General features: G+C 49.4%; 1 protein-coding gene across 1 annotated transcript; it reads right to left on the bottom strand.

Annotated features, from left to right (window-relative positions):
* Window positions 1–1,438: 1,438 nt before the first annotated feature.
* On the bottom strand, window positions 1,439–4,709 carry LRATD1 (LRAT domain containing 1). The gene is made up of 2 exons (XM_007471212.1): window positions 4,483–4,709; window positions 1,439–3,514 (listed from the first exon to the last, which is right to left on the bottom strand). The coding sequence occupies exon 2, from the start codon at window positions 3,476–3,478 to the stop codon at window positions 2,597–2,599; it is 882 nt and encodes a 293-aa protein (XP_007471274.1). The 5' UTR covers window positions 3,479–3,514; window positions 4,483–4,709; the 3' UTR covers window positions 1,439–2,596.
* Between the last annotated feature and the right edge of the window lie 8,528 nt (window positions 4,710–13,237).

Below are 13,237 nucleotides of genomic sequence, written 5' to 3' on the forward strand. Positions count from 1 at the left end.
TCATCATCAACCCAATCCTTAATAGACCAATATAGTCATGAGTGCTGCTTTGGCTGCCAAACTCTTATTTTTATTGCTAATCTAGTCTCAGCAAGTATCAAGCTAAGCCTCTGTTATAGTGGCCCTCTTAGTAAGAGCAAAATCAGATTATGTGCCATCAGAGGAAATAAATCTCAGGTGTGAGAGACCATTCATTTCTTTTGCTAAAGTCCCACCCTCTGAGTGACAGGTAGAAGACAAAATGTCAAGAAGGAGTCCTGTTCGAACAAATGCTTGGGATGGTATTTAATACAGCAGAGAGCCAAGATACAGTAGGAGGACACAGTAAAGAATGTGGGCTGTGTAGATACAATAAAGAATTTCGGTTTAGGATCCGACATCTGTTATTTGAAAGGGGAATAAGTTAGGGAAATAAATGATTTCCAGTTCTCCATACATGCAAATGTTAAGTTCGTTATTACAAAAGTTTTGCTGTTGTATGTGCTGAAAGAAAAGCGTAGGCATTTAAACATTTTTTAAAAAATAAATCACTCAATAGGCTTAAGAAAAATACTCTAGTTCATAGTTCATTGAGCTGACCTTTTGAGTCAAGATCAGGGAATGAATCCAGGCTGAAAACCAAAGAACAAAACAGAGATGAATCATTTAACCATGAAAACAAACAAAAGAAAGACATTCCCAGTCGCAGCTAACCTCGACTAGTTTTTATTGCATTATTTTTGAAATGCCAAGAAACTGGCTTTGGCCATAATATTTGCTGTCCATCTAAATCACAACTGTCAGTAGGCGACTGCTTGCAACCATTAGCTAAACACCGTTATTTGACAAATTCCCCTGCAAGGGACGGACGTAGATGCTGGAGGTGTGTCTGACACCCACTGAATCAAGTAACAGTTAATCAGGCTGGGGCTGCTGCACAAGAGAGAAGTTGGTAAGTCCTTACCCAAGGAAGGGGTTTCAAACAGCCTTAATTTTTTGAAAACCGTACGATCGACCTGATCCTAGAAGTTCCTTCCGGTTTTCAGGAATGAACTGTGGGACTGGCTAAAGAGAAGGGGGAAAAAGCCACAAATTCTACATTCGTTTTTTTAAAGAAGATCAGGGGGAGAGGAAGAAAAATAGAAATGCAAATGTGGAATGGTAGTGGTATACAACATCGAGAAATTAACATCATGGAACCCGCTAGCAATTTCCACCAAAGCAGTAAACCCCTTAACTGACGGAGATTCAGCACAATATACGCACGGATTAACAACTCCACCATTACTAGGGCTGCCGTTAAAGCCAAAAAATTAACTACGATATTCAAAAACAGAATTCTCATAAGGTTTGAGAAAAATAGAGTGAAAAGGCAATGTTAGCTAAGCTCTTAGCTAAATCCACTCTTAATGGCCCCCAGTATTTAAACTATCATGGATTAAAGCCATGAAAATAAAAATTTCAATTTGAAATTTTATTAGCATGTTGCTAAAATGGTCAATAAAAAAACATCAACACGATAGGCTTTGTTGACATATTTGGACAATTGCTTTCTCGATTTTAAGACTTTATTTCCACTTCCCCACCTTCTGAGATTTCTGTGTTAGGAAAAGCCAAACTAAATACACTGGCTATGGTGCTGTAATAATGCTGGTTTCTGGAATGTTGCCATGTCTTTCCCCTCCGTCTCCTCCAACCCCTTTAAAACTGTGGTTATTTTTGAAACGCAGCCCAAGGAGGGAGCCATCTAGGGTTGAGAGCAAGCGCCCTTTTCACAGATTCAAGTTCGCGGACACCGGGTGAGCCTTCTCCTGGCCAGGGGGGCGGGGCCGGCGGCTCTCCTCATCAAATTCGCTGCGCCATTATCCTTCGGGGACCGGGAAGGCATCGCTTCTGCCAGCAAGGGGGACTCACAGGCAAATGCCGGTGGGGAGTGGCGTTCGCTTCCCTAGGTGGAAAGAACGGGAAGCAAAACAAACACTGTCTTGCTTAGCCCGGAGCCTGGGATACAATGTCAGCAGATCAGGGACTGGAGAGCTGAAAAAGTCCCGGGCAGCCTCGGGATAACCCGGAGTCCCGAAGTGCTTGCTCCCTCGTGGAATTATTCACAAGTGCATGAGGGACAGGCTCGATTTCTTGGAAATCCTGCAGTCTGGGGACACATCCATACTAGAGCTGAGCTGTGCCCTGAAAGGATCAATTCTCACCTCCCACCGGTCTGTGTGTGCACGTTTGGGGCGGCGATGGTCCCTTTCTAGTAGGTCGGGTGCTAGTCACTAGACCAGTGACTCTTGGGGGGAGGCCTTGTCCCTGCTTCCCTCGGCCCGTTCTCCTCTCCCCACTTACAACTCAAGGGGCGAGCGCACGCTGGGCCTCCCAACACCATCATCACCACTGGGGGTCTCAGCCGGGCGGGCGCGGCCCCTTCAGGCCCGGGGCCAGTTCCTGGGACTACCTGCCACTTGCCAGAATGATGCGAGGCTGCAGCCCGGGCGCTGGCCGCTGCGGGTGGCCACTCAAGGGGGTCGGGGGGTGCTGAATCGCCGGCCTGGGAGCCCGCGTGCGGGGGAGGGAGCGGGGCGCGGGGAGCCTGGAGGGGCGGGCGGCGACCCCCAGGCTACTCCTTGTCGTCCACAAGGTCGGCGAGCTCCTGGAGCACACGCAGGCGGCCGCTGGCGTCGATGCGGCGCTTCTCGCGGATGAGGTCTTCCAGGCTGTGAAACCTGGCCGTGTGCACCTTGTTCTCACCCAGGTGCACCTTGAGATAGTACTGCTGCTGCGGGGTCTGCGTGCCGGCCGGCACCTCCCCTCCCGCCTTGAACTCCCGCTTGCCGAAGCGGCACCAAGCGGCGAAGCTCTCCGAGTTCGTCCAGCAGATCTCCTCGCTCTTGAGGCCCAGGTGGCCGCAGGCGTTCTGCACCACCAGCTCGGCCACCAGCGGGCGGTAGCGGTACCAGCTATTCACCACCCGGCCCACGTTGGCCGCGCCCGCCTCGTACAGGCTGTCCTGGCGGATCTCGCCTTGGTGCAGGTGGATGATCTGCCCGCCGCCCACGTAGACGGCCCAGTGCGGGGCGGGCGCGGGCGGCTCTGGCGCGGGCTGCAGGCACAGCAGCTCCAGCAGGTCGCCGGGCTCGCAGAGCGCGGGCAGCGCCGTGACCGCGTAGACGCTCAGGTCGGCGCCCTGAGGGCCGCCGCTCATTTTGGAAAAGATGCATTCCTGGCCCCGAAAGGCGGAGAACTGAGTTTCGTTGAGGACCAGCTGGTGCAGCAGGTGGTGGTGGCGGCGACGGCTAGGGCTCTCCGGGCAGGGAGCGCGGCCCGGGGAGGCCTTCACGCCAAACTTGTCGGGCTGGCCTCGTTCGTCCAGGTCCTCCTCCTCATCCGAGAAGAAGTAGGCGACCCCGACCCGCAGCTCGTCCTTCTCGATCCCCGACGGGTCCCCGGTGGGCAACTCGCTGTAGCTAAGGTGGGTGATGCGGTCCAGTTGGTTGCCCATCAATGACGCGGCGAGGCCGGGGCCAGAAGCGGGGATCTGCGGAAGCACAGAGGAGACGCAGAGACACGATCAGAGTCGCGCTGCCCTCCCCAGGATGAGCCGTGCCCCTGGGGCCTGGCCGCCCGCGCGCCTGTACTGGAGTCAACCGCCTCCCCGGGGCCGGGACCGGCACGGGAGCCAGCAGTCCGGCGGGCGAGAGCGGACGCCACCACGCAGCCTCGGACCTTGTACCGGAATCCGGCCCAACGCCCACAAGAGAAGAGGCTGGAGCGCGGGAGGGCGTACGGGGTCCCAGTGGGAAGGACAGCGCGGGGTGTGGCAGCGTAGGAGTCGGGACACCCAGGAAGGGACGGAGGGGTGGGTTGGAGGAAAGGAGGAGCGCCTCGGGCCCCAGAGCTTGGAGCGCGCTGCGCTCACATTTTCAGCCGCCCCCCTCCCCAGCCCACCTCTCAGTTTTACCCTAGGTCCGTGCTCCTCCCGGACAGCGCCTCGCGCAATGACCATCGGACACGTTCACGGGCACCCACCTGACACCAGCACAGTTTTGCACACTTGGAGTCCAGACACTGACAGGCTGCTACACCGGTGTGCTGATGTCACGTACAATGACAAACCTTCGCGACGACACACTCAGACCCCCACCTTCGGACACTATTCCAACCCCACGCTGGCACGCTCGCCAGTGCACGTACACCCACGCACCCGGGCACACTTGCCCGCACAGGCAGGTGCACTCTGCCCCTTAGTTCTCTCGCCTTCTCCCCAGCAGAGCCAATCTGGCTGCGCCAGGGCGAGGCTGCTCTGTCTAAAATAACCTAACAAAGAGGCAAGGGGAGGGTGGGGGAAGCCAGTGCGGTGTGTGTGTGTGTGCCGGTGTGGGTGCGGGTTGTGTGGCGAGGCCCACTTTCAGCCAGAAGTCCCCTCTCCCTCCTACCCGGCACAGGGTCCAAACAATCGGACGAAGAAAACACGTTTCCAAGGCAAAGAAAGCTGCCTCTTCGTACCCGTGATTTCCCTGCTCCCGAAACCCCAAACTCCTTTAAAGTCTCCTGGTCCCCATGGGTGCTGCGGAGGTGGTGGTGACGAGCGTGTCCTGGGCGGCGCGTGGGGCTGCGGCTCGGCTCTGCCCCGCGCGGATCCGTGCGGTGCGGTCCTCGCCGCGATGCCCGTGCGCCTGCCGGTCCGCGTTGGCAGGGGCGCCCGCTCCACCTGGGCAGTCCCGACTCCGTTCTGGTTTCCTACAGCCCAGCCGACGACTCTAAGTAGCCAAAGCAGCTGGCTCCAGGGCCCGCCCCCGGACGCGCTCATTGGTTGGGGCGGATGCCCAGGGCTCGTCAATCTCCGCCGGAGGGGGAGGGGAGAAGGGGCGGGTCTCCAGTCCGCCCCGCCCCGCCCCGCCCTGACCCCCGCACACCGGAGCGCGCGCCGCCCCCGGGAGCTAGGTGCGAGCGCCGGCCGGGAGCGCGCGAGGGGCGGGGCGCTTCCGTACGGCGGCTCGGCCCGCTTCCACCCAGCAGCTTCGCCTACCGATCGTGACTGGGCGGGCCGTCCGCCCGCGTTCTGTGTTCCGGGAGAACAGACTCCAGCGACGAAGCTGAGCCTGAGAGTGGAGAAAAATCCCCAGTGCACCCCCGAACCTTTTGCGCGGCCCGGGGCGGGGAACGACGTTGTCAGAGGCGGGCACCCGGGGCCCTGCTGAGGACTCCTGAGCCTGGGTTCCTGAGGGCCCCTGGGCTGGTTGGACCTCGGCGCACAGACTTTTTCCTGCCGGGCACCGATCCCTTCGAAATTGTGCCTGCGGTGTTCGGTTCGTCTCCTTTGACCTGTGTGAAGCTGCTGACCCAGCACTGGCGCCCGGTTTACAAGGAGCGCGGTGTCAAACACGAATAAAAAGTCGCAGCCTTGACCAACCCCCTCCCTGGCTGGGCCTGAGTTTGGCCTCCAGTGGTCCGTCTGTGAAGGGGGCGCATCACGAATGTCGACAGTGGGACATAATCTTGTTTTCCAACCCCCAGAAGTGCCATTGCTAAGGGATTTCTGTTTGGTTTCGTGGGAGAAGGGTGTCCAGCAGTAATTATTGATTGCATTCCTGGTTGGAAAGTTAATGAATGTGCTCTGGTTGTGGGATGCTGAAAGATGACTTTCAACACATGTGAAATTTTAGATCAACAGTTTAAAAAGCTTATAACGTTAAGTCCTGACGAGTTCTTAGGCATCCAGTTCTACTTTGAAGGCTGGGCGCCAGCAGCTTCTCGGTGGAGCCTACTCTCTTTACCCAGGGAAAACTGGGTGCTGCTTCTTTGTGCCCCCTTGGCAGCTGGTACTCTTAGTGCTCTCATCCCATTTTATTACACATCTCTGTTGACTTTCTTCCTCTTTACAAAGTGAATGCCTTCAGGATTGACTTGTGTTCTACATAATTTTGTATTCTGGACCTTTTTAACAGTACTGGTATAGAATGGGTTCCATCAGCAGTAACGAAAATGAAAACAGTCAACAAGTATGGACCACTTACAAGTTGTTAGGCACTACGTTTTGATGTTTAAGTAAATGACTTAATCTCCCTGCCTCTGTAGGGGATTCACTAGCATCCCCACTGCAACAAACGAGAAACTGAGGCCCAAATACCAGCGCCAGCAATCTCTCCAGGGTCTATGGGATTTCAGGACCAGTCTTTAACCTGGCTCTACTGTTGGTTGAATGAATAAAATCGTGTTGCATAAGGTAAGAAAGCTGGTGTTCCAGAGGAGTTAGCTGATCGGCCCCAGGTTACATGAGGACTGATACATATTATAAAAAAAAATTTTTGTAGATGATTCTGCTTAAATATTCTCAAATTGCAGAGTCTCCAGTTCATGTTTGCTTTCTGAAGGCCTCTGTATACCCCACAGCCTCCAAATACAGTGATTTATCAGATTAGATGGTTAATAAGTATTGATGGAAAAAGTGGCTTTAAAATGACCATCTGTATATATCTGATGTGCATAAATATTTTTAAAAATTTTGCCATTGCCCACGTGCAAGTTATGAGAATACCAGTTGCCATCCTTGGAACTGACCACAGCTTGTGATGACCTTCTTTATACTTGCTATAAATAATAAACAACTCTTTTTGGCCCTGAGGTCCAGAGAATCGAACAAGTGGCTTCAGAGATCAAAAGTGAGTTATTGGCCTGGTTATAAACTGGACTTCAGGGATCTCTGCGAGGAGTATCTGAAGAGTTCATTACTGGTGTCTGAGAGAAGCTCAGTGAAAGTAGCTCAGGGCTTGACACTGAATAATTTTTTTATCCTCTGTCCATCCCAAGGTCAAATCCTGTGCGTAAACATTTACAGCATTATTTGCATGGGATGCTGTGTTCTGTCCTACCTGTCCTATTCTGCCCTGCTCCAGACTACAGAGTAAGCAGGCTGCTCTTCTTTGCTTAACTTCGCTTCATTCAACATTAACATAAAATGTTGTCAGGGCTTTGAGATACAGTGCCAAAAGTTTGAAATATCAATATGCAATGTTTTGAATCTCCTCTCCATCCCCTCCCCCTGCCAGGATAAAAGGCTTACTGCCTTAGTAATCACCAGGGAAAGTAAATGCCCCGAGAATCCCCTCTCCCTGGCCCCCCGCCCCATGGTCCCTTTGAAACAGAAGGCAGAGAACACATTAACTCTCTGAGGCATATGGGGAAGAAAGAACTAAAAGTAAACTGAGGAAAATGCATCTACTCTTTTTGACATTTTGGCAATTAGAAGGATAACAAAGTAAGAAATAGGCCGATCAGATATCTATATCAGAAAACCCAATTTTTATTTGCATTACAAAATATTGTTTGCTAATCATTTTGTCTATTATTTCTTACCCCATCCTGCCTTCTTTCACATTGAGGAAATACAGTGTCACCAGAGGCAGAAGACAGTCATCAAAAGAGCAGACTCAAGAAGCCAACTAGTGTAGTTTGAATTCTATTTCAATATTTTGCCTCTGGATAACTTTGAGTAAGTTACTTAACTTTTCCAGGGGTCAGTTTCTTCATATGCAAGTTGTGGGTAAATAGTATCTATCTCATTGTGTTGTTGTGAGTTCATGCAGGCAAGTATGCTTGGCACATAGTAAGCTTTCAATCAATGCTACGTATTATTGTTGTTGTTGTTGTTGGAAGCGGGGAGAGAGGAGAGGGTCCCATGTCCTACTTGTTACGATGACTGTCCAGTTCTTTCTCCCCTTTGCCCCAGGCAAAAGTTAACCCTAGATGAAGTGTCCAAGGCTGTCCCTGGCCAGAGTGTGGCACTGCTTCTGTCTTAAGGTGGTGATTGCTGTCTATCCTGAGACTAATTTAAAGTCTGCAACTCTGTATAGATTTCCGTGTGTGAGCCCTGGGGCTGATTACATCCTGTATCCCATAGTATTTTGAATTGTTTTTAAGTGAATACTTCATGGTTTGAGGAATAAATATGGACAATGGTAAGCAGAGGAGTGATAAGGAGTCAATTATATGTGTGTTACCTTTTCTTTTGCTGCCATCTGGTGTATCATCCTTCTTATTTTCCTCTTGATTCCTTCTTTAGCACTGTATGAAATACTTTCTCCCAGATTTTACTGACCAGGTCCTTGGCTCAAACTGTCATCCTTTAAAATTGGCCCTCTAGGTAGAGGTTCAGAAGGAGTGTTCATCCTCTCCATCTGCTTTATAGCATTGCTTTGCTAAAAATGTTTTTTCTGCTTTTAATTGTATGCCCATGTTTGTTTCTTTTTTTCTTTCACACCTCAAAAACCTACAGAAATTTCTGGAAGAAAACGTTCCTTTAGTGAGCAGGGAAGTTTATGTGACTCAGAAGATTGTGACCTCTTGGGAGATAAAAATGTCTGCTCCTCTTTGCATGTGTAAACTTAAGAGAGTTGTCATTTGTTATTGTGATTGCAAAAAAATCAGAGATAGGGGTAAATAATCACATTCCCTTGAAGTTACATATTTTGTTGTCTGTATTCCCTCTAGGTTGTAAGATGAACGAGGTCAGGAATCATGTCTATTTTGCTCGTTTTATCTTTGTACTACAAGCACAGTGACTGGCATATGGTATGCACACAATACATATTTGCTAAATCCGTACAGAACAAATGAATGAATGAATGAATCTAGATTACTTTCAGTTATAATGTCTTTATGATTTTCTATTTTGTTGTTTTATTATATGAACCTACAGCTCTTTAGAGCCACAATTTTAAGCAAAATATATTTCAAACATACACAAGTATTGTTCAATACAGCTGCCTATTGTATTGTATGCCCTATTTTAGCATTTGACCTTTTGGGAACTGTCCCCTTCCCTGTCCTTGACTGCTTTAGGCAGTCAGCATACTCATCCTGATATCGTCTGAAGAACACTCTGTACCCATCTGGGGCAGAGGCAGCGCAGTGGCTCCACCAACCCCATTTCCTTTCCTTCTGGGCACACAGCTGAATGACATGTCCTCCCGCAATGTGCCCTTAGGTAGGTACCATGTGATGGAGTCTGGCCAATGGGATGTGGGTAGAAGTTTAGTAAGCCACTGACAGCATTGGCTCCAGAAGCTGAAACCATGAACATGACCTTCCCTGCACTTTCCTTCCTCGTTTGGCCGTACGTAGAGCATTCATGGTAGAACTCCAAGGCTCTGAAAGACGGAGGGAAGTGCGGCTTCCTCAGTGACTGTCTGCATTGCATTGTGATGTGAGGGAGAAATAAGTCTTAATGAGTTAAGCCACCCAAAAAATGTTGTGGCTATTTGTAATAGCAGTTAGTCTATCCTGATAGGTATTCTCCCCTTTATTTTAGACCTATGTTGGAACACCAAACATCCCATCCTTTCTTCTGCCCTTTCTCTCTTAGTGTCTGTTCTCACTGTTAAGATGTCTTTCCATTCATGGGATTCCTGCAAGGTCACAGCAGGTTCATATCACCCAGTTTTTAAAGAAATCAACAATGGATGCATCTGTAGTACCCTCTAGGTACTACCCCATGTCTCCCTACTATTTTTTTTCTCTAAATTTCCACTAGTTTTGTTGTGACTAACTTACGCATCTTTCTAAACATCTTACCTGCCTTCTACCTCTTTTGGATCACAAAAATGGCAGCTAAGACTAAAGAGATTCCTAGTGACCTGCTTCCCCATAACCACTTTGCATGCACTGACACTCTGACTATCCATTTCTTACGTGACCTCTTCCAAGTTTGGCTTTCACATTTTCTGAGTTCCTTCCTGTAACTGGATGTTCTTATTAAAGTATTTTTAGTGGCTTCTTATCATTTTGCCGTTAAAGACTCGAGAACGTTCCCCAGGTAAAAACCTTCAGCACTTGAAGGTTTAGTGTTTTGCCGGACGTGGATTATACAAAGATGTTTCAGCCCACTGTTAGTCTCTCCACTGTGTTCTCTCCAGATTTTAGGAGAGTGCATGCCTTTTGCATGATAGTGATGGTGGAGCTCTGGGTGGCCCTGGGTCACTTTTACACACATGCTGTTAGCTCTGCCTTCTGAAAATGTCTTTCCACACCTGCTTTATCTAGCTTTGATTCGAAACTTATAATCCCTTCATGCATCAGGTCCTCCCATATGTCTGTCCCCTCACCGTTATAATTGAGAGCATTTTCTGTGCTCCCATAGTTTCACGTATGTATTGGTCATGAGATGTGTCGAAACACTTATAAGACCAAAGTGGTATCATTGTTAGATTTTCTTCTCTTTCCTCCTTAATAGACTAAGAATCATTTGAGGAAAAGCCCCAAATCTAGTTCAAATCTGTAGTCCCTTTGCCAAGCATGGCATTTGGTGCTTAATGGATACTCATTAGATGCACCTTGCCTGGCTCAGTGCCTGCATGAACAATGAATGGTCACTGTTTCATTTACTGAGCTGGCAGTGTTTGTTTTTGTTTCAATTTTCACCAACCGGAGTACTCTGACACCTGGTACATGTTCTAAATTAAATGATGTACAAGAAGGTTTGCTCTTGGATATACAGCATTGGGTTTCCAAATTCTCCTCTGGCATCATCCGGGACCCTGATACAAATATAGATTCCCAGGCTCTGTCCCGGATGTAGTGATATAATCTCAGGATGGGCTCTAGGGATCTGTGTTTTAAACAGTCTCGCCAAGCATTCTAGATGCAGCAGAGTAATTACTGGTCAAGCTCTACTCAAATGTAAGAAATTATTTTTATTCTCTTGGGACAGCCTTTGAAGATAGGTGCTTAATAAAGTACTTGGAATTAGGTACTCTAGACATTCTGTGGTCCGTCTCTGACAGAAGTGAGCCTCCTTTTAGACTGCTTATACTAAGCTGGTAAATGTGTATGTTTTCATTCAAAGGTGCATGAAGTCAAGTGGTTTTTGAAAAAGTTACATTGTAGTCATGGGGCAGAGCTGAGGATTTTCTCCCTTTTCTGTTGTTTGAACTCCTGTACTCCAGTTCGCTGTGCTAATAGGCTGTGGTTAGAGCAGAACCGTGAGTGAACAAGGAAACTCTCTGCTCCCAGGTGGTACATTCCTTGTTTGGCTGCTGACTGATTGATTGATTGGTTGATGAAAATCCTGGGTTTGCTTTTCGTGTTGCTTCTGAATTCCCCTCCTATTACTGTTCCTTTTCTGGCCCCATTCCTCTCAAAGACCAGTTCACCCCACCGGGCTCTGAATGTCATCCCCTCGTGCCTCACTCTTTCAATCACCTCTTCTCTTCACACCGTCATTTATGATCTTACTTATGCTATCAGCTCCTTGCCAGTTGCAGTCTTTCCCGTTTAAGTCTTTCCCACCTTAAAAATATCCCCTGACTGGGCTTCCCTGGTGGCGCAGTGGTTGAGAGTCCGCCTGCCGGTGCAGGGGACGCGGGTTCGTGCCCCGGTCCGGGAAGATCTCACATGCCGCGAAGCGGCTGGGCCTGTGAGCCATGGCCGCTGAGCCTGCACGACTGGAGCCTGTGCTCCACAAGGGGAGAGGCCACAACAGTGAGAGGCCTGCGTACCGCAAAAACAAAACAAAACAAAACAAAAAACCAAAATATCCCCTGACTATACATCTCCCTTGAGATACACTCCTATCTTGAAAGAATTGTCCTTACACCTTTACCCCACCCCACCACAGGCTGCCTTCTGCGCCCATCATTCCACTGAACAGCTCTCGCCAGGGAGACAGTGATCCATTGGTATTGAACCTGATGGATACTTTTGGGTTCTTACCTTACTTGGCTTCCCAGAAGCAGGTGATGCAGCTGACAACTTCCTCCTTATTGACATAAGTTCTTCTTTCACTTTCCACTGTACATGCTCTCCTGGTTTCCCTTCGCTTCTCTGGCTGTTCCCCCTACGATGTTTTGTGGGCTCATTTCCTTCGATGTGTCCTTTCAATATTGATTTTCTTCAGAGTTCTCTTCCCAGCTTCTCTTCCCGATGAGTTCTCATCCTGTGATCTTGTCTGCTGCTTTGACTTTCATATCTTACCATGTCCTGACTCTCTAATGGAAATCTCCAGGCTCCGTCTCTCTCCTGAACGCTGGACCCAAATATCCAACAGCCTAGAAGACTTGACCCTGTGGCTGTCCCACAGACACCAAAAGGGCAGGATATCCCAAGCTGAGCACAGCTTTTATCTGGAAACACGTGCTTCCCCTTGTGTCTTTCCTTTTGGGGACAGGCACCATTGCCCTCCTAGTTTTTCAAGCCAGTGCCTGGTCATCATCTATCAACTTTCCCTCATCCTCAGGTCACAGAGGACCATGCCACCTCCTGCTGTTTCTCCTCAGTGAGTATCTCTCATCTTTCCTCTTTAGTCCATTTCTGCTGCTGCCCCCTTAGTTCCAGTCACCAGGAACTCCCATCTAACTGCCACAGCCTACGAGTTGTTTCTTCTGACCCCAGGATTGCTCCACAGTCATCTCCCACACTGTAACCAGAATGATCTCCCCTTTTTTCAATTTTCATTTTATATTGGAGTATAGTTGATTAACGATGTTGTGTGAGTTTCAGGTGTTCAGCAAAGTGATTCAGTGATACATGTATTATACATGTATCTATTCTTTTTCAAATTCTTTTCCCATTTAGGTTATTACAGAATACTGAGCACAGTTCCCTGTTACAGTAGGTCAGAGTGATTTCTAAAATGCCCATTTGGTGGGTGCCTCCCTTGCCTGACTCTCCCTCCACTCCTCAGTAACTCCACATCGATGTTAGGAAAACATCCCGAGTCCATGCGGTGGCTTCCAGATCCACCCTTGCTTGCCGCTCCACCTCGTCTTTTGCTACTCGCCCTCTTGCATCTTGCTTCAGCTTTCCTAGTTCAGCCTGTTCCTTGTTACCTTGTCCCCTGCTTCACTGCTCTTTCTTGTGTTACTGCTTCTGTTCCCTCTGCTAAGATTCTTTCCTCCAGTCTCCCCCTGGCAAGAAGGCTTTTTAGGTTTCACTTCCTCCTTGGTGGCCCTCTCTGACTTACCACATCTGCCTTAGATTTTGTTCATGGTGCACTCTGGTCTTTCCCGATTATATTGAGGCTGCCTAGTTATTTATCTGTCTATGAGCTCCTTAAAAGGAGGAACTGGGCTTCCCTGGTGGCGCAGTGGTTGAGTGTCTGCCTGCCGATACAGGGGACCCTGGTTCGTGCCCCGGTCTGGGAGGATCCCACATGCCGCGGAGTGGCTGGGCCCGTGAGCCGTGGCCGCTGAGCCTGCGCGTCCGGAGCCTGTGCTCCACAACGGGAGAGGCCACAGCAGTGAGAGGCCCGCGTACCGCAAAAAAA

The sequence above is a fragment of the Lipotes vexillifer genome, unplaced genomic scaffold (genome assembly GCF_000442215.2).
Source record: "Lipotes vexillifer unplaced genomic scaffold, Lipotes_vexillifer_v1.1 scaffold604, whole genome shotgun sequence".
In the NCBI taxonomy this organism is placed as follows: domain Eukaryota; kingdom Metazoa; phylum Chordata; class Mammalia; order Artiodactyla; family Lipotidae; genus Lipotes; species Lipotes vexillifer.

Excerpts from the sequence above, each read along its gene's own strand:
- LRATD1 (XM_007471212.1), bottom strand. The coding sequence starts at position 3,478 with ATGGGCAACCAACTGGACCGCATCACCCACCTTAGCTACAGCGAGTTG.